Source organism: Pempheris klunzingeri, chromosome 15, assembly GCF_042242105.1.
Source record: "Pempheris klunzingeri isolate RE-2024b chromosome 15, fPemKlu1.hap1, whole genome shotgun sequence".
In the NCBI taxonomy this organism is placed as follows: Eukaryota; Metazoa; Chordata; class Actinopteri; order Acropomatiformes; family Pempheridae; genus Pempheris; species Pempheris klunzingeri.
In genome coordinates, this window is record NC_092026.1 from 12,822,535 (window position 1) to 12,844,079 (window position 21,545).

At 40.6% G+C, this 21,545-nt stretch overlaps 1 protein-coding gene across 2 annotated transcripts in view; it reads right to left on the bottom strand.

Annotated features, from left to right (window-relative positions):
• pde1cb (phosphodiesterase 1C, calmodulin-dependent b) overlaps positions 1 to 10,416 on the bottom strand; it is a 56,889-nt gene extending 46,473 nt beyond the window's left edge. For both annotated transcript variants that reach the window (XM_070844653.1, XM_070844652.1), the window contains exons 1-2: positions 10,124 to 10,416; positions 5,853 to 5,879 (exon numbers count right to left, since the gene is read on the bottom strand). In XM_070844653.1, coding sequence (XP_070700754.1) covers positions 5,853 to 5,879; positions 10,124 to 10,224 — 128 coding nt within the window. In that variant the 5' untranslated portion in view covers positions 10,225 to 10,416. The remainder of the gene's footprint in view (positions 1 to 5,852; positions 5,880 to 10,123) is intronic.
• Positions 10,417 to 21,545: the final 11,129 nt, after the last annotated feature.

Genomic DNA, 21,545 nt, shown 5'->3' on the forward strand with positions numbered 1-21,545 from the left:
GAATGTAGTGATTTTCTTCTTGTGCTGTTCCCTCTCTCGGTGCAAATGTTATTTCCTGTTATACTACTGTCGTGCTACGCTACATGGATTGAGAGCTACCTATATATTATCCACATACAAACAGAAACACTGCCACTGGCCCTAAATCTCAAAACTTCTGTCCTGAAGAAACACATAAGCTCTTTATAAACAGAGGTTGAGTGTCTGAGACTGGAGCAAAGTGGAGTTGTAGATGCCTGAGCAGCCTGAGTCATTACTGCCACTGAGAACCTGAATCTGAACAAACACAGCAGCCCTGGGAGAGAGAAGGGAGACATAAAAACTCTCTCATAAACATACAGACACACACACTCTCAACAGCCTTGGCTTTTGGGTAGCCGACATAAGGCCATTTAAGGCTGGAGGCCTGTCTGGATCAGATGGCAAAACACTTAAAGCTTTTAAAAGCTGGAATCCAAGAAGTGACCACTGCAGCATATTTACCAGCTTAAGTAAAAGCCTGTTTGGTTCAGTGCAGTATTCAAGCACCTGACAGCGAATACAAAGAGGCAGACAGACCATTTACTTGTTGCTCTGTGAGTAGTTGCTGTAAGTGGTGGTGCTTGGGTGATCAATACCTTTACAGAGATCTGTCTAAGAGCAGTAGCACATTTTGAATTGACCATAAACTGATCTCCTGAACAGTGATTGTCCAATCACAGATTAGCAACTGTAACTAGGCAGTGTGCATGGCTCTGCAGTAAGAGTGATGCTTGTGTTTGGAGAGCTGTGTCTTTTTTTATAGCTTTTTTAAGAGCTAGTCCTGGATGATAAGAGTGTAGGTAATGCTACACTGTCTGGGATTCTGGTGAAGGGGATTAAATGGTCAGTGTTGCATTTTCCAGATCCCGAGCCAGGAGTTTAGAAAGACTGAGGTCGTTAGTCCAAGTCACACACATTCCCCATTACCCATCCATCCCCACAGGCAAAAAAAACATTTAAAATGTCTTAATTATTTTGATTTATTTGGATGTTTCATATTCTATTCATTCAGTTAAATGTTTAATTTTATGTCCTGTAAATCTTGTTTTCCACATTGAAGGCTGGTCCTCCACACTGTCAGGAATAAAATATATTGAAAAAAATATTGAATCCTTTATTTTTTTCACCAAACAGTTGTCCAATATAAACACACTGTCTAAAAATACAGGAGTTAGCCTATATAATACTTACTATGTGTGTTTTATTTAAATTGTAGAATGTAAACTCTCTCTGGGTTGGTAAAACCCCTAATCACCCCCTAAAACATATAGCACATGACCTCAGTGCCCTCAGTGGTTTCTTACGCCCTCGTGTTTGGTTGAGATATTTATCTTTTTCATTTGTTAATCAAATTTAAGTTTCTGTAGGAGACACTTCCTATTTTGCAGATGCAGATGTTTTCAATGATCTGATGACACATGACTTGCATTGCCTCTTCAGGACTTAAAACTTCACTTGACTTGACTTAAATTTAATTAAGTTATCTCAACTGACTTGAGACTTTGACTTGCCAGAAAAAGTGCAGAAACAGGGTCATCACAGAGTCAAGTACCAGGAAACAGACACGTGCAAACTGAAACACAAACAGAGACATTGCCACTGCCCCTAAACCTCAAAACGTCTGTCCTGCACAAGCACATATTTATTAACAGGTTAGTGTCTGAGACTGGAGCAAAGTGGAAGAGACCGGGCCGCAAATGCCTTACTGCCACTGAGAACCTGTATCCGAACAAACACAGCAGCCCCTGGGAGAGAGAGGGGAGACATAAAAACTCTCACATAAACATACAGACACACACACTCTCAACAGACTTGGCCACTGGGCACACCACATGAGGCCATTTAAGGCTGGAGTCCTGTCTGGATCAGATGGCAAAATGCTTTATTCAAAAAATGACCACTGTAGCATATTCACAGGCTTAAACAAAAAAAAACTGTTTCATTCAGTGCAGTATTCAGGCAACAGACAGGGAACACAAAGAGACACACAAATCATCTACTTGCTGCAAAAGGTTGGCTGATCAGTGCCTTTTTTATAGAGGGTTTTTTGACACATTCAGAAGCACAGGATTGAGCACAGATTTGCCAAAGAGGTAACACATTTTGAGTGTTTGTTAAACCCATCCACTGATCACTGCATCACAGCTTAGCAACTTCTAGACACGCTAGGTCTGTGTTCATATTGGGCTATGGTAAGAGTGATGCTCAGGTTTGGAGAGCAGCATCTTTTTTTTTTAGCCTTTTGTGACAGCCCTATGGCTCTTCTGTGGCCTGTAAGGTTGTGTCGTGCCCTGGGCTGCCTTTTGTGTTTTGTTTCTACCTTCAGGTCCTAGTGGGTGGAGTTTACATTGGAGTTAACTTGGTGCACCTGGTCTGTCCATCCTGAATGGATTTAGGATCATTCATCTCTCACTCTCTTGGTCTCTCACTCGATCTCTTAAACAACATGTTTTCTTTTTATTTGGTTTAGTTGTGCTTATGTTAATTTCACACATTGACCCACTAATATTACTACTGTACTGATTAATAATTTCATACATTTAGTCAATGAATTATGTTATTTTTCCTGTAAATAAATATGATTGTTTTTCCCAGTATGGCTGTTTTTATTTCCATAATACTTGCCAGAACCAGTGCTGGATGATAAGAGTGTAGGTAACATTTGTGACCATTTCCTGCCGTTTGATTGATTTAGGAAAGTTAAAACTCCAGAGGGGGCCACACAGTGGTGCGGCGGTTAGCACTGTTGTGTCACAGCGAGAAGGTTTCTGTGTTCGAACCTACGGGCAAAATGCAGTTTGCAGTTTGAAAATGGAGTCTTTCTGTGTTTGTATGTTGTCCTCATGCTTGCATGGGTTCTCTTCCTCCCACAGTCCAAAGACATGCAAGTTAGGTTAATTGGTGACTCTAAATTGCCCCTAGGTGTGAATGTGAGTGTGAATGGTTGTCTGTCTCTGTGTGTGAGCCCTGTGGTTGACTGGCAACCAGTCCAGGATGCACCCCGCCTCTCGCCCAATGTCAGCTGGGATTGGCTTCAGCCCCCCTGCGACCTATAAGGATAAGCGGTTTAGATAATGAATGAATGAACTCCAGTAGCTCTTGCTGAACTTGAAACTCAAGATTGTAACCAAACATAAGATTTTCAAGTAGGGCATACATCAAACCTCTGTCTTGTGGTCTTCAGCCAAGCATCCAAACAGGGTTAAAAATAGTCTGATACATTTTTCCTCATCATATTGATGTATTTATGTATTCGAGCCAACAGTCTCTTGATATGATACTATGTAGGTAGCCATCAAGTACATATTTAAGACTTCTTTACAGGGTTTTCATTTTAAAAGAAGTCAGTCGGAGACAGCATTTTCAAACAATTAATAGAGCTAATCAGCTAGCTAGCTACAATTGATCAAATTATCTGTCATTTTTAAAAAAAATTGTTTTTATTGAACAAAACATAACATGCAGCATACAACGGGTACAAAGTAGCTATGTCTCCTGTACTGTATGGGTAAATTATATCAAAATCAAAAGTCTATAAATACATATTGGTGAATAGAACGATACAATTAAATAAGAATACCAAATCTGTCATTTTACATGGCAAAATTAATGGTAGCAGGCCAGATTTAAGAGGCTAGATTTGTCTGACTCCGTATGGAATCAAGGACCTACGGTTTCAAACAGTAAGAATATTTAGTCGTAAATCTGCTGTCATCATTGTAAACTAGATATGTGCTGAGAATAGAAAGTTTGACAGGCATGGCAACGGTAACTAAGAAGGGCGGGGCTTGTTGCAGTAGAGCACAATAGTGACCACGTGGTTAAAAACCGATAACCAAAATAGAAACAGGCAAACTGTTTCCCAGCTACCACTACCAAACCCACATAAAACACACAAACAAAGGCCTCCACAGGCAATTAATCCTGTCTTCACAGCCTTTCTTCCATCTCTCTTAACTCCCTTTCCATACAAACACACACGCACACACTCGGCTCTCCCATTCCTCCATCCCTCCCTCTGTGAAGAGGGCTATCTCTCCCTCCATCTGCGTGTGTGAGGGGTTGTGCTGGTGTGTCAGTAATGACAATGTCCCAGTGTTCCTCTCTGCCAATTAGCCCGGCCGTAATTACACAGACACATATGGAGCTGTCAATCACCCGGCTCCTCCACACAGGAACTCACCCACCCAGCAGAGAGAGCGAGAGAGACGGAGAGACAGCGACAGAAAGACAGAATGAGAGTTTCCAACAGCTAGTTCTATACCAGTCCAAACGACCACACGCTGTGCCAATAAGTAGCATGAGGAGAGTTTCGTTCAATTACTCTAACTGTGCGGCAATCCCACAGTTCACAGGAAAATGCCATGAAATGAAACCGCATTAAAGTGGCGTTATTTTTGCTTTGAGCTTCATTTGTGGAGCAGTTACAATTTCCTCTTTACTGATTTAACACAATCTGTGCCAATGCATTCACCACATTATAAGCAGGCCAGTTGTTGATTGAAATGGTCCAACGAGAACTGATATATTGTTTGTAGAAATAAACTGCAGGAAAAAAAACGGTTGGAAAATGTATTACGTAAACCAAAACAGAGAACATACTGTGTTGTTAGGAACATTTACCATCCATGTCACCTGTAAAGGATAAGGCTAGTATTATTCTACATTTTCCTACTGTCAAAAAACCCCATGAAAACAAAATTGCATTGATCCTACTAACAAGTACTGGCTGTGTAGTGGCACACTAATATGGCTTATTCCTCTGTGCCACAGAGCTCCATTGTTTTCCAAAAAACATTAAAAAACCATCAATGGCCCACACTGTTGTGACATGGGACATGTTCCATCATTATGATGAACATGGGAACTGCAGTTTATTTTGAGTCAATCACCCCATCCTGCTGCTGTAAATAGTAGAGCCTAATGAGTATCAATCCACGACTAAAAATAGTCTCTGACACAGGCAGTATTTACTCCTATCATATTAAAGGAGTAAAACTGAAAACTATAAAGTACAGTGGCAAAATGACTTTAAAAATGACTTTTAAAAAAAACAAATGGGCTTGGGGTTAAGTGCCAAATGAATTGTTGGTTGGTTTTCATGGGATTTTGATTGGGAAACCTAGATGTTTCTGTCTGTCGAATAGACTACAAAATGTCCTTTGCATCAGTAAAAAATATTCACAGGAGAAAGTGAAATGAAAAATGAATGACACAGATTCCATGTTTCAGACCAATACAGAAACATCCTTAACAAATGATACTTAAGTCTATACTACCCACTCATTCAGTGCAATGAATGAATCCCTTCTTTAGTCATTGTAAATAAATGCATTTAAATCCCAGTTGATTGAGGGCCTGATTTCCCCTGAGAATCTCCAACAGGACTAAACAAATGAGAGTTTCATAATAAAGGAGATAGCATGCATGGCACTCGAGTTAATCGTCAAGCTTTCAAGGTCTGTGAGTTGATTCCCAAACAACTGCAACCCCATAATTTCTACACATTAGTAGTTATCTGGCTGTAATGACGACTTGAATGTGTGATGATGTGTGTTTGACTACCCTCAGGAATGAAGGTGAATGAATAGAGGGGATAAAAATGATGATAATCATAATGATAATAGTGACCACTTTTATTCAAATTGCACTTTCATAAGAGTTACAAAGTGCTTTGAAAGACAAGCAAAAAGGAAAGAATAAAACAGGTAGGAGACGGTCCAGGATGATGTCCAGGGACGGGGGGGAGGAGGAGGAGGAGGAGGAGGAGGAGGAGATGTGAAGAAGAGGAGGAGGAGGAAAAAGTCCAGAGTCCCATCAGCAAGTCTTACCTCTGGGACGTCTTCTTGTACTTGCGCCTGATGGAGAAATCAGACATGAGGATAGTGAGGCATCGATTAAACTGTTACTCTTGTAATCTGTGTTCATTCTATTTAACATAGAAATACAGAAATAAAAGACATTGAGTGTCATGCAAGAACCAACCGTACGAACAGATTCGCTATCGGCATGTTCGAGAGGTTTAGGAGAATTTGACGTATTCACTAAAAATTCTCACGTTCTTTACATTTTCTGTTGCGCATGAATGAAAATCGTTAAAATATGATACTGAAATACACTAAAACAAAATATGTACTTAACATGAATCTAATGTTGAACATGCCATCATCATGGTCTGCCAAATTACAGAGGTGTGAGAGTTTTTTCTGATATTTTATGAACTTACACAGTTCAGTAGTTTGAAAAAAAGTCTCTGCGTCCAGCAGCTGCCACAGGACCTTTATGCAGGTTGCTGTCCAGTTTCATGCTCTGATGCACTTAACGGTGTAATACTAAAGACACTTTGTGATTTTGTTCGTCTGCTGATTTGCTGCTGAAATGAAGCTCCACGATGTGAAATTCTTCCTTTTACTCTGTGTTTACAATTTTTAGAATAAAACTCACCCACAAGCGGAGAGAAACAGGTGGCCTTTTGGCCATTTTCTTATGCAAATGATCAAATCTCATGAATGCAACTGATGCAGGTGTCCTTTGATGAGCTGAAATGAACGCTAAGTTCGGTGAATCTGACTTGGAACACTTGTGCGAGCAAACCTCAGACAAAACTGACAGACGTTTAAGGTAAGAAATGTTCTTGCATGAAAGCCAATGTGCCTCCAATGACAAAAATCATCCCAACAAATGCAAATAAGTAACCAGAAGAATGCAACTGGATCAAATGTGTGGATTTATATATCATGAGTGTATGTTGGTTATTTCCTTTCCCTGTTTTGGGGGATAACATCAGTCCCACCATTCACATTATTTAACAGTGTTCACATTGTAAATTTAAAAAGAATGCAAATGCTTACAATCACTTATGCAGATGAGGCATTTAAGAGAGACATAATGATATGCAGAAACACAAACACACACACACACACACCACTCCACCCCTTGACATCCCACCTACTTTACTACTACACACACATATAGACAGTGGAAACCGACACAGTCACATTAAAACACACCCTCTCTCACTTAGCCTGATACACATCCACACCTCCATGAAGAGATAACAGTGTGGCTCTAAAAGCTGAATTCATACACACACACACACGCTTAAAGCACTCCTAATAGCGCAGTGGAGGGAAAGATAGACCCACCACCGTTTGACTACAGACGTGCATTTAAATTCCAGTCAGGCAGAATTCACAGCACTTAGCTTGATTTGTTTCTCAATCGTTTTCTGTATCAATCTCTCTTACAGCTCTGTGTAAAACTGCAAGCTAAGGAAGTTAGTCTGCGCACAGAAACGTTAAGAGCTCCCTGAAGATAAGTAGGAAATAAATGATTGAATCAATCATTTAGGGTCCATCAAGCAATTAAAAAGACACGAAGTGGCACAGTGAGGTGTGTTGAGAGTTACAAACAGTAAATGATCCAAAAAAAGAGAATGGAACAAAGAGTTTTCAGACAAGGATGTAGATCACAAAAGCAAATAAGAGACAGATAAATAATGATAAAAAACAGCATGGAAACCAGAAGGTCAGGGAGAAACAGAGGTATGGATATTATCTCTATTCTCCTGGCCTTTCTCCTTTATCCCACCTTTTGCCCCCCTCCTCCGCTCCCACTGAGCTTGCTTCACGTCAAAATGAGTGTGTCAACAACACAGAGCTTCTTCTAATTAGAAGGCTGTAATGCAATGTCCTCTGCATAATGAGGATGTGGGTTGAAAGGGGTCATGGAAATTCCAGGAATTATTGAAATTATAAAGGTCACAGAATAGTTATCAAGTAAAATTTAACCCTGTTAAAGTATAATTTTAGGGTATTTTCTAAGCTGTCTGAGTGGCGAACAGCAGCTTGTTTTTCTTGGATTGTTTTAGTATATATTACAGTTATTATTTTTAATGTACAGTTTCCCACTAGTCAGATAGTATCATCCGGCCACCTTGATCCTCCTTGGGCCAAATCTAAGTTGCCCTTCCCTTAAGGGACCTCTCTGTGATGAACTGTTGATCAAGTGATTAAATAATTCATTGATTTCCATTAATCAGTGGCCGACGGAGAGGTTGGGGCTGCCGCAGTGATCTAATTTATCAATGGAAATCCATTGGAATCCATTCACCAATGCAAAACATAAAGGGGTCATTTGTCAAATGGAAGTAATAAAACAAAACGCTGTTCATGCTTTCATCAGGGGGTGTCACCAGGCTTTAGACTGCGTCATTGAAGGTTGAGTAGAGGGAAAACTGTCCAAAGCAAATGCTCTCTCTGCCTATCCATGGATGATTGGTGTACTCTGTGTACGTAGTGCTGTGATAGCTACCCAGCACACACATAAACACACTTAAATCATACAGCTGCCAAATAAATCTCCTAGGATAAGATGGCAGCACATACAGTAAATGTCACAAAGCCGCCATACACACCCTCAAACACACATCCAATCTATATCATCCACACGTACACGAGCACAACCTTTCCAACTCACACACATACACACATACACACATGCATATGCTGCATACTGTCAGTCCCTCCCTATTAAACACACAACATACGCTGTGTGAAGCGTCAACATCTGTGGGGGCTGCCTGTCAGTTGGAACTCCCTCTCTTCAGAAGGGGGCTCTTTGTGAGATTAAAGGCTAATGTGATCTCTGACACACAACAGGAGCCCTCAGAGCACCCAGCAGACTGCAGCATGGACGTGACAGAAAAAAAAAAAGAAGCCCGGGCCACCATTACATTTATCTGACTCACTATCCATCAAATATCCAAAAAGACAGAGGGTTATGATGGGGAATTTATGACAGTGACCAAATGGAAGAGACAATGAAGTCATCCGAGGAAACTGAATGTGGCAGAGGTGATGGCGGGGGGACCCACATACTGGGCTTCTGATACAGGAGAGGGAGAAACAATGTCTAATCACAGAGCAATACAAATACCATGACATGAAAATAACTAAAAATAAAATTGAGTGATGTGAGAGGAGAGGAGGGGAGAGGAGATGATGGGAGAGCTGATAGATGAACTGCAGCCCCATGCACGGTTCATTCACTCAACCGTCGTCTGTGGCGCAGGAGGAAACTGCATTTCATTCAGACCTCCAGTTAACGATTCTTTTCTAAACACAACTCTCCTAGCAACACTGTCGCCTCCTCCCCCTGCTGAGTAAGAAGGACAAGAACTGAAAATGGCAGAAAAAAAAAAATATATATATATATTGGTGGATGAGAAAAAGTAATAATTTAGCATCAGGGATTTCAAATAAAGTATTTCCATACAAAAAAATTAAAATTACGAAGGCTCCAAGGGGCTTTTGTTTTATCTAGAGAAAAAGAGAGGCAAAGGACAATACATGTGCGAAGACAAAAAGGAATTTCCTTCAGCCTCAATGGCTCAACTAAAAATATGCAGTCCAGAATCACAGTCTTCATCATAATTCTACATGGAAAACAGGCGTTTCTTGCAATACAGATGTTGCATGCAATGAAAAGGGTATTTGGCATGAGGAAACCTCCAAAACATCATCATTTCTTTGTGTCTTTGAAAATGCTGGTACGAGGGAGTAAATAAGGGCTTCACTTGACTTTAGTACACCTGCAACAAGGAGCAAGTGTGAGCAACCTGCCTTCCACCTTTCACTTCAGATATGTTCCCTTTTCTTTCTTTCTGCCCAATAAAGTCCCCAAACCATTCAAATAAGGAAGTAGCTCAGAGGTGTCTTTCTGTCTCTCTGTGTGTCTTCTTTAGGCTTTTGCTCTACTTTTAATAGTCTGCTCTTGCTTTTTGTCTCTCTCACACAAACTGACACACACACTCACAATGCAACTTACACATGTTGTAAACAAAATCAGTGTGAGGTGAGCAAAGCCAGGCTTTCATTATGAGACCCAGTCTCTTTCTTGTATCTCTCCTGCATGTACTTTTAATCAGAATCAACTGTAATTAAAGTATCATAGATAAATGATTACAGATAATTTCACATGTAAATAATGATCAAGATATTCAAGCATGGATGTAACTCACACAGAGACACTCACACACACACACACACAGCATTGCTTCACACACACACTTGTTGAAAACAGAAAAAGTGGATATACTCACAGCCCTCGCAGCCTGAGCCAAATCTTTTCGATCTGTTCCGGCTGTAGGTACTTCAGGGCCGTGCTTTCAAACTCCTCGATCTCTTTGGTGGGAGACTCCATGTCAGAGACTCAAAGAGTTCTGGGTGTGCCAACAAGAGATCAAAAAAAAAAAAGTTTAATCCCTCTTAAGTGTGAGCGGTGAGGAAGATGCAACACCGAGCAGAGAGATGTTCCAATGTGGTGGGAGCCAGGACGTGACCGATGTTTCCTCTTTCTTCATTCACATTTGCACCCACAGTAGCGACAACCTGGCCGTCATCCTTCCCTTGTCTCTCTTTCCTGCCGTGTTTCTGTGAGAGAGTGTGTGACTGAAACTCAATAACACTGAGTGCAGTGCAGTGCTCAAGCAGCTGTGACAGTCGTGAAACAGCCCAACTGTACCTCTTTCCTTTCTCTCTCTCTCTCTCTCTCTCTCTCTCTCTCTCATTCACTTCTCTCCTGTGTGAGCACAGGGGTCCTGGAGCCGTGCCATGCTCTCCCAGCAACAACGGGATGCAGACGGCAGGGCAGCTCAATCTGGGATTAACGCTCACTGTCGAGCTCACCGCACAAGAGGGAGGGAAGAGAAACGGCACCAGTCAGAGAGAGGGAGGAGTCTGGCTGATAATGAAAAACCGTGTTCTGTTTCATCCACTGGAAAACCAGAGGGAGTGAGGGAGGAAAACAAGTGGGGAACAGGAGGGAGAGAGACCTTTAGGAGACGAGAATACGAAGGTGTGAGTGCTCTGCATTGATATAACAAAATATCCTTATATTCCCTTTTTTAACCCTCTGATTAATAGACTCTATTGCACGTGTGCGTACTGTATCAGGAACGCAAAGGTAAATGTCATCAAGCAAATACAGACTTCATCGGCAGAACAGATCAACAGTCAAAGTGAAGAAAGCTTGCGCAAATGCGACAGCTTTAGATAATGCATTTGTTGGAAAGCATATCAAGTGTCATGCAAGAGCGGATTAAATAGCGTGCAGACTGTGCATTGACACTGATTTGACTGAGATTACTCTGATCCATTGAGCACGTTCAGGACAGGCCTACATTCAGTCCTGCTGAATACAAGCATTGTAATACATGAAATACAAATAGACATACATACATATACGATAAATACATATACGGTGTTTTACTCACATTACACAGTGTACATTTTTATAGCTTAAGGTTGTTATAGGTGAAAATTATTTTATGATACCCAAAGTCATATAAGCCATCACCATGCAGTGGTCCCTGCATATATTATGTGTTATATTCCATCCATCAGTAATTGCATAGTGAATACAGAAGGTTCTGAGTACTCTAGGTTATGCTTTCTAATTTAAACTGAATATTTTTTATTTCACTTCAATCATTTCAGTTTTTCTTATTATTATGATTAACTTAACCTGTAAAGTATTTTCAATGGCAATAATCCCAATGAAAGGTGCTGTGCAAATAAAGTTTGATTCATTTGATTACTATTACAAATGTAACCATTTTTTACAGAGAGCTGCCCGTCAACATTTTTTTGTCACTCTGCCTACCTCATTAGATTATATTGCCACAAAGTATATGATATTTTAGAAATATAATCTGTACAAATGTCTTTAACTTTTTGAGTTCTGTCTGTGGTGTTCTCTTCTTCTTCCCCTCCTCCGCTGGTTCTTTGCTCATTGAACATCTAGTGAAAACCCATAAGAGTACACAGCTCTGTCTTCTCCTTTTCTGCAAGTCCAAACCTTGCAAGGACAGCTGAGGTTCAGCCCAGACTCCCCCCTTTTCTCCCAGTCACCTACCACACTCTTAGGTCTTTCAATTACTTGATGTAGGATGCAGGGATAATGCTAGGGCGCCACCTCAAAGGGGCTCCTGCTTTCATCTGCTGAGATGGGTCCTCCGCGAGGAGGGAGGAGAGAGGTCTGCCTGAGTGCCATGAAGCCTGCTGATGTTCCCTTCAAAGGCGCACTTATCTATGTCTCTTTCTCCCTGTGTCTTTGGTTTTCAGTTTCTTTCTCCTTCTGGCTGCCTTTTTTTCAAACCACTCTTCATCACTGTGTTTTTCTCCCTTTTTGTGAAGGCATCCTGGCCCTCAGGAGAACTCAAGGCACCAGCATCATGTTCACAGGTTTACACCACAGGGACCTGATGTACTGTGTCATCTGTATGTGCGAGTGTGACACTGAACAAGTCTGAGCCTGGTGAGAAAGGTTCTGTTAAAAACACTGCAAGGACTATGAAGGTCGACATAAACAGCATTGCACTGAAAATCGAGTGTTTATGCAGACAAGGAGAAACAAACAGTAAGTGAATGAAGAAGTAGTCAGAAGTTAGAAGTAGTTTACAGTAGCTGAAGAGGTCTTGACACAGTAAGTGACTGAACACAGTGACTGGCCACGTGTAGGTCGGATTCGATACAACCTTCTTCATATGTAAAAACACGTGTGACAATATGACAGCTTTTGTGGAATTGCCTCAAAGTGTGCACCACCACCGCCCATATTTTGTACATTCATTGCCCCCCCCCCCTTCTCTGTGATGGTTGGCGTTTCACCCAAGCTTTTCGCCCACTTCCAATTGTGGCCATTCAGAGCAGCTATTAACACTTCTGCCTTCAGACATGGTCGGGCGACACTTACAAATTAATCAATTTTGAGGATACCATATCCTTAGGCTTAGGCTACTAAAACACATAGTTATGGTTGGGGAAGCATGATAATGCTCAGTAGAAAACTGAACATAAACTAATTAAAGTCTGTTATGGGATGCTAACTACGGCCTTCTGCGTAAATGTCAGACATGCTACACAGCCATCCCATCAACCTACTCACGCTTACTTGTCAGACAACTTCCAGGCCACACTATGTCCTGCATTGGCACTGAATATAGGCATTGGACTTACTATGGACTCAGTCATTGCTCCTGTTGTGGATTTTTCAGTCACATTTGATTGTCTGACAAATTTCACTACAAGACTTTTGATTGTCACATAACAAAAAGCTCTAATAAAGCTAATGGGATAAAGGGAAAATATTTATAGCATCCCTCATTCACTAGAAAAAAATCTCTGATGCATAAAATAGAAGGATCAAGAATGCAGCCTTGTTGAGAGAGCTGTGGCCCCGGGCCTTTTCACCCGAGAAATCTCAGAAAATACTTTAATTACATTGCCAACTGATGAATGAAACACCTTGCGGAAAAAAAGCACAGAAGAGGCAATGTGGCTTATTTAGGCCACTGGATGGTGAGAAGGACAACACAACAATGTTATGTATGTGATGAAATGTTAGAAATACACGGAGGTCTTTTGCTTGTTGATCATTTCTGAATTATGTGATGTTGTTGCCAAGGAATCTGACTGCAAAATTGAGAGTAATTAGCAGTCTGACAGACATATTCTAACAGATATGCGTCCACAAAAACCATGCAGACTTCATCACATAGTCACATGTTAAAAACGAGTTGGAATGGAAGAGATGTAAGCAAATGTAAGCAGAGTGTGAAAAAGCTTTGCCTTTGGGGGGGTACACAACAATAATATATCTCTGAGTGATTAAGGGAGAACATTTAAACATGTAGCCAAGGATTTATTCAGTTTCAAGACTCACGAACCAACACAAGAGCCAAACCTGACTGTGCCCCTTCACATACTGATCAAAATATGTCCCAGATTAATTACAATCACAACAACTGCTCACAAAAAAAGATCTAATGAATCAAGTCTTGGGAAAATGAATTATTCGTATGACCATGACAGAGGGACTTGCTGGAAAATTACGCTCTGCTAAGGTATTCTTGTCACTGTGCCCGAGCTCCCTCGAAGCTCACACATCGAAATCAAGACATTAACAGCCCCGGCCATTTGGAGGTACATGAAAAATTCAAATCTCATTTAAATTTCCAGGCAAGTCGATAAGGATATCTATGCATCAAAATAGCAATCGCCTTTGCGGTAATTACCACATTTTGGTGAAGATCATCCATCACAAAATATAATTTCCCATCTATACTTCATTTCTCTTTTTGTATTGGATGTAGTGGAGATGGAAGGATGGGTCGGAGAAATTGAGTGCATGTGGCCATACAGCTATATTTATTTGCAGAGTGATGGAGGTGGAAAAATACCCCAGTGGAGAAACTTCCCATTACTTGGTCCCCCAGAGAGATCCCTATAGGTGAAAGGTGATGCATGCAGCAGCTGAACTGAGGACGGAGGTGACGAGGGAAGCAATCAGGCTTGAGCATTTGAGTAGCATGGAGGTAGAATAGGACTTCTCTTATACACCTGTGGTTATATCGGTCCGAGCTGTTACGGCGACATGAATTCAGGTCAACTGTAATAATAATGACCATTTTTCTGTACTTACGTTGGACTGAAATATGTGGCTCTCAACACAAGGCAGGAAAGGTTCAGCCTACAGTTAACTGTATTTGTATTCACTTAACTGTGGCGTTTAAGTGTTCAGTGAGTTTGAGCCCCACTAGCTTCATGGCTCTATGGACGGTAATGTCGGTTTGTCGGCCCACCACTTTGGTATGAATTAAATTAAACATCTTCACACCTGACAGCAACCTTCAATACACATAAATACAGCAAATAATTTATGTTTTGCACTCTCTAGAAATGGCACCATTACGGCAGTGACTGAGAGGAATATTTATATTGACAGCAAAAGTAAAGATGTTTCACTTAATCACTGTCTACAGTCGCCTCACTCCATCAGATGAAGGTAATTTGTGTGAATGTGGAGTTATTCAGTCTCTAAACAGTCTGAAACTGGTTATGACACAGGATTTGGGGAAAAAAAATATCATGAATTAAATCCAGCGAGAATTACTTGCTATCTTATCATCTAAATCATCAAACTTCATAATTCCTCGCTTTTTAAACAGAAGAAATCACATGAATAAAAATCTGCAACATTTCGGTCATGAAACATAGCACAAAGCTAACAAGAGAAATTCAGGGAAGCGGTTTCACATCGCCCGGTCCTTAGCTAGCAATATGATCGAAACACAACTTGTCGACTTCCGGCTACAGCTCAGATTTGTCTGTATGTAGTTATTCATTTTTCTATATGTACTCAAGGTTCAGAGAAGATAGGCTCTAATAACTTTGATGAACGTTTTCCTCTTCACATATTAAGTGAAATATCTCTATACAAGAAAATGTTGTAGGCTGATCATGAGAATGATTTTAGCATTTCATCTAGCACCACCATCAGGTCAAATTCCAACTTGTGACCATGTTAACATATTGATGTTGGCATGTAGCTAAGGAAGTACATCCTCACAGCAACCTTACAGGAGCAGATGCCTGATATACTAATGGCTTACCAAGAGCTTATTTATGGCCATCATGTTAGCAAACTATTGCATACTTAAATCAATATCACTTAAACTGGTACAGAGTACCATTAGTATCTTTTGGAAAATATATGAGTCATGTTTCCAGTGGGATATTAACTCTCCTTTTAGCTCTAGTTTGGACACTTTGGTTTACTGAAAGCTCAACTGTCTTCACCTGCCCAGGTTTACGTATCCAACCTGCCATTCACACTGGACAGGTAGATTACTAGGCTAGGATTACTACATGGGCTGCCTGAGCTAATTGGCAATGCTGTCTGTGGTTCCAGGAGGGGTTAACTGAGGGCATTAGTGAGAGCCATTGAGAGGCAACCATCAACCCAGCGTCTGAACTGTTTATCCTTAGAGGGTTGCGGGGGGGCTGGAGACGATCCCAGCGGGCACTGGGTGAGAAGCAGAGTACACTCTAGACTGTCAATCACAGGGCTGACACATAGAGACCATTCACACTCACACTTACTGATAATTTAGAGTCACCAATTAACCTAACCTGCACGTCTTTGGACAAACAGTTAGCGTTGGCCGATATGACAGAATATGCCGTGCAACAGTACAAATATGTCAACTGATAGAGATTTCACTGTTTCAACCACAGGCGCAATTCTTGCATGATCTCGCAAATCTACCTGCCTCGCAAGGTAACGTGACTTAGGTAGACATGGAGGAAGAGAGTGAAACAGTAAAGACAGAGCAAGAGGAAGAGGAAGCATCCCACTGACTGAAGTCAGGCTGGCGTGTTTCCATTTGGAAAGAACGTTAGTTTTACTGTTGAGTCTTTTTGTCTCCAGTGCAGTACAGTTTTTAAATAATTTCTGAGGTGAATTTACAGAGCAATTACTGTATGATGATATATACAGTTATATACTATATACCGTGATAGAAGACTATGGCCTTATCGCCCACCCTCATCTCCAAGTACTCTGAAACCCATGCAAGCTAGACTCAGGTCCCAGCCGGCCAGCGGGTTAGAATCCTTAACCTTCTTGTTCTGAGACGACGAAACACTGACTCATACATCTAGGAGGAACCCATGGTCTAAATACAGACTGGGCAACCCAAACAAAGACTAAAAGCAGCTTAAAGGTGTAAATAGCTCTAGTGTGGGTGTTCCATTTCATTGGGATTGGCAGTGCTAAAGGCCACTTCACAGCACAGTTATTTAAGTCATTGTCTCTTTTTAGATTGTGTATCCTTTGTTGTTTGGATATTTATTGTTATCTATTGATGCATTCACACGTTATCACCAATTCCACATATAGGTTTTAAGCTTATTTGAATGTTTTCAGTCTTGTGATTTGCAGTATTTTAGACAATCTACTTATTTATCTTGGTGGCAAGCTGCTATATCCAATTTCCCCATTTTTTTTTGTTTTGCTATCCACTGTACTGTCAAGTATTTTTGACATTATCCATTTTTCATAACTCCAAGCAATGACAAAGGCTCCAAATCAATAGTGGACAATGTTATCTCTAAAACTAATGGTTAAATTGTGAGACAAAAAGCCCTGAGGTCATGCTTTTGTGATGGATGCAAGCACTCATGTAAATTATGGCCACCAAAAAATATGGTGATATATGGTGACTTTCTGGTCCAGAGTTCACCCCAGCCTGAGGAAACGCTACACACACTGTAACTCACAAAGCTCAAAGTGACAAATATCACAGCACATTTAGGCTGCACAGACAAGAAACTCTCTGCTGCCCCCCTAAGTGCCTCCCAGCCTCTAACTGCTCTCAGCCTGTAACTGCTCTGATCCTATTACTATATTAAGCCGACAATAATATGTGTGCAAAGCCTACAAAGAGGCAACCGTTCATGTCATGGGTGAGCGGTTTGCGATTCGCATTTTGCATTTAAAGGCTGTTATGAGGGCAAAGTGAATACACGTTACTAAGTGAGGTCAGGGGTTACGAGGTAAGGGTGAGGGCAGATTCAAAGAAATCTTCTTAATGTACTTTCAGCCTGTTTGTGAAAGCAATCAAAGAAAATGGACTGATCCTATCACAGCAGATGATGCAAACCTCCCATTTAACCCTTCTTCTGGAAAAATATTTAAAATATTAGGTCTTTATTACCCCTTCGTTGGGACAGAACATGTGAAATTAAAAATGTTTCTATTCCATTCACCTTTATAATTGTAAATAATAGTCATTTAAAAAAAATTTTTTTTGATTAAACCAAGCATTAAAAAAGTAGATCAACTACCAATCCATACTTTAATGAATAACCAAAAAAGTAAGTTATTTTCATTAATAAAAGGCTAGCGCTGTATACAAGAGAATGAACATTAATATACTTCATGTATAGCTAAACTACAGTAAAATGAGTTCATACTTTGAGCAACTCTGCACAATTCTGTATTTTAGCCAAATATATGTGGGTTTGGCACAGCTACAATTATCACTTTGTTTCCTCTTGCCGAAAACACTGCCCATTCTCATACAGAATGTATCAAAGTGTATAAAATCCAGAAATATGTGGTGTTCTGTGGCAGACAGCAGTGATACAGCTTTTTAAAATCCTAACTGTGACGTCAGGCCTCAATCATTCTGATGAATAGCTCTGCCATTTACCCATGTGCTTGCAGTCACACTGGCCAGCGGTGGCTCATTAGCCGGCTAGTGAGGCTGGTGATGGAGGTTGTTGCCGCGCTGCAGATGTCAGCGGGGGTCTGTGAACCTGCGGCTGCAGCCAAAGGAAGGGTCAGCCTCCAAAACCATGGGCTGCCACGAAGGAGACAGCCGCCTTAATCAACTGCAAAGTTCACAGCGGCACACAGCATCCAATTAACCAGCAGATAAATCACACAGCTGACCACAGAAGAATGTCTGAGTTACTGCTGCATGTGTGCACGACTGCCTGAATTCAAGTGTGTCTGTGACGGTTCTGGTTACTATGTGTCTATTTGTATGTTAGCTTTGATACTACTGTGTAGAACTACGGTTGAGATGACGGAAGAACTAATGGCTATAAACCACTGTTTGTTGAGGATGTGTGTTGAGTGAATAGTTAACCTTAAAAAGGCTGTTTTGTCTTTCTCTTTTATGTACAAATTGAAAATGTGCATACAAAAACAGGTGGTTTGTCTGGTGCCACATTATAGATATTTAGACTTTCCCAATTGTCTCCAGCAATCAGTACTATGTTTATTTAGTAATATTTATTATATTAGTAATTAAACTAACACATTTTTATTATATTCATTAATCTTTATCATTACTATGAACAATTACTGTATTCCCTATGACATTATCAATAAATAAGTTATCACAAGACAAGTTGATCATACCATTGCAAGTTTTTTTTTTTTACGATGATCAAATTATTATCAAATGAAACAAAAGCTGCTGGTTCCTACCTACAAATCACAATAGAACATACACTAGTGAGGAATACAATAGTGATTAGTTTATAATGAAAAGGTAATTTTAACTAATGGGTTATAACTTGTCCTGTGCCCAAAACCTTTTACTTCCCCTTCTCTTGGGACCAGAATGGAAACAGCCCCAATGGCTCTTTGTACTCTTTGTGTTTTACGCCTTTGAAGGGATGGCTGCCACAGCAGAGACGCAGTTTTAAATTGAAACAAAAATCAATAAATCAATCAAACTGGTCAAATCAGATAAGAGGCGAGTGCTGATGGAAATGATGCTGGAGATGCTGCTTTGAAATCACATGCTGATATCTAAATGAGAGCAGTTAAGCTGATTGTCTCGTTCATCAGCTGGCAGAGAGGAGATGGCCTGAAAAACATTTTACATGCTATAGAATCTAATGGAAAATGTGAAGGTGATGTTAGTCACTGTTAAACTGTTACTTTGCTTATTTTTGGTTAGTAAATGTAAATGAACAATATTTCACTTCCCTCCTTGTTGCCTGAACCAGGAGTCCCTCCCCCATTTCCCTTCATTTGCCTCTGGGGCTTTTGTTGAAGATTGGACTTCTCCTTTTTTTGTGTGCCTGCCTCCTCACCACTACAAAAACAAAAGAATTTAACAGACCCCAGTTTCTTCTAGATCAAGTTGCTGAAGAGGAAGGGGCACGAGCATGTGTAACATTACTCAAAACATATCGATAGGGCAGTGCCGGAGATGTACACTAGGGTACTGAAAAGAAACTGCAAAAATCAACCAAATCCTGCAGGGCAAACCCGTTTCATACATACAATAGGCGAATCAGAAACACATCTGAGCATAGACTAAATGCAATAGTTTCAGTGTCTTCTTACTAACACAGCAACCTTATGTGTAAAATCATACAGTACAATGTTTTTTTTTTATGAGGCCTGTTCAAGATAGCACACACACATGTCCGTGTTTTGGTACCCAGTGGTGCTATCAGAGTTTAGCCCAATGGTGCAGCCTGGGCACTCCCAGACCGCTCCTATTGGATATGTCTGGAAGGCAACAAGACCAATGAATTCTGGTAATTGTAGGTTTTCTACTTTTGAGCACAAGCAATCCCACAGCCCCTTTTCTCTGTTTTCTCAGGTCACATAGCATCAATTTACAATTTTTCTAATTTTTTTTACACCTTTTAACTGCATAGACAGCTCAGTTTTATGAAAAGAGTAGTGAAATATTTCTTTAAGTTCATTGGTTACAATTTGTACCTACAGAAAGTGATTTAAAATAACAACTGTTAGAAGAGAGTTCAATTGTCACACTGCATAAATAACATAAGTAGGGTACAAGTGGATTGTGGACTTAAGGTAAACAGTAATAAAACCATCTGCTAAACACAATCCCATTCAAAAGAAATTACAGGTTTCATCCTCTGCATGAAAGCCCCATATATTCCCCCCATTTAATAACTAGCAAGTGTTTTAAAATGCATAAGGCACCCCTAATGAGCAGAAACACCAGCATGACACCAGCCGCACAGATGAGTCAGCGTGTGTTTATACGCTAATGGCTGCATATTGTTTTCTCGCCCTCACTGTGTGACTAAGCATGCCCTCAATTTAAGCAGAAGCTATGTATCTGAAGTATTAGGCAGCCATTCAGCTGGTCTGAAAATAAGTGGAAAACGGTAAAAAGAAAATCAAGGGGCATTGTAAACTGAGGACTGAAACTACAACCAGCCGAGCTCATTCAATTAGCCGTTAGGATACTTGGTCTGTGGAGTTTAATCAAAGTAGTGGTATGCTTTGAAAACACAATAAAATCTACTAAATTTCACCTTGTTCACCTAGACCTCAGCAGACCTCCATTTACCTCCATTCAACCTCAGTCTATGACAGTCGCTACGGCTGTCCTTTAACTCACTCACTCCCATTCTCCTTGTCACAGATCATGTGATCCCTCTCCACACTCCAATAAAATCTAATTATCATCGCCTGGAGGATAGCAGCAAGCTCTGGCCTCGGAGGTGACATGGTGGTTACATCATTTTATGGATTACTGCTAGTTCCGCGGCCATTTAATCACCTTGCACCATAATCTAACCATTTGTCATTCAGTTGTAGATCCCTGCAACTCCCTGTGGATTTGCCCTCCATTAACCACTGTTGGCCTAAGACTTCCCCTGATCTTAGTGGGACTTCCCAGACAAAGACGTAAGGAAGAAAGAAGATGGCTGTCTATTGAGGAGTGTAAATCATATGAAACAGATACAACAAAACAATATAGGTGAACTAAGGTCTTTTCTAAATGCTGCATTAGCCGGTAAATCAGCAAACTGCTCTGGGGGAGTCACTACTTCACTGATCAAGTAACATTAATAAACAAGAAAGTAGCAGGGAGGATAGCTTTTAGATACTTTTATTTAGGCGTCTAGTGCTGCTGACATTAATCATTCCCCTGCAGGCCAGTAGACACTTATGCAAATAGCTCAGCCTCAGCCAAAGATATAGCAGCATTTGGTTTGAGCTTGACATTTGTTCTCCACCTTGATTAAAGCTAAAGCTTTGTCTTCATATAAGTCACTGTCTCTATGGACAAATGAACTGTTTCCTCTATTGAAGGTGAGAGTGCTTTTAGCTGCCCTGCGCTGTCCATGTTTTTCTTTAAAATCTAGACTGTGGCTTTTAAATGAAGG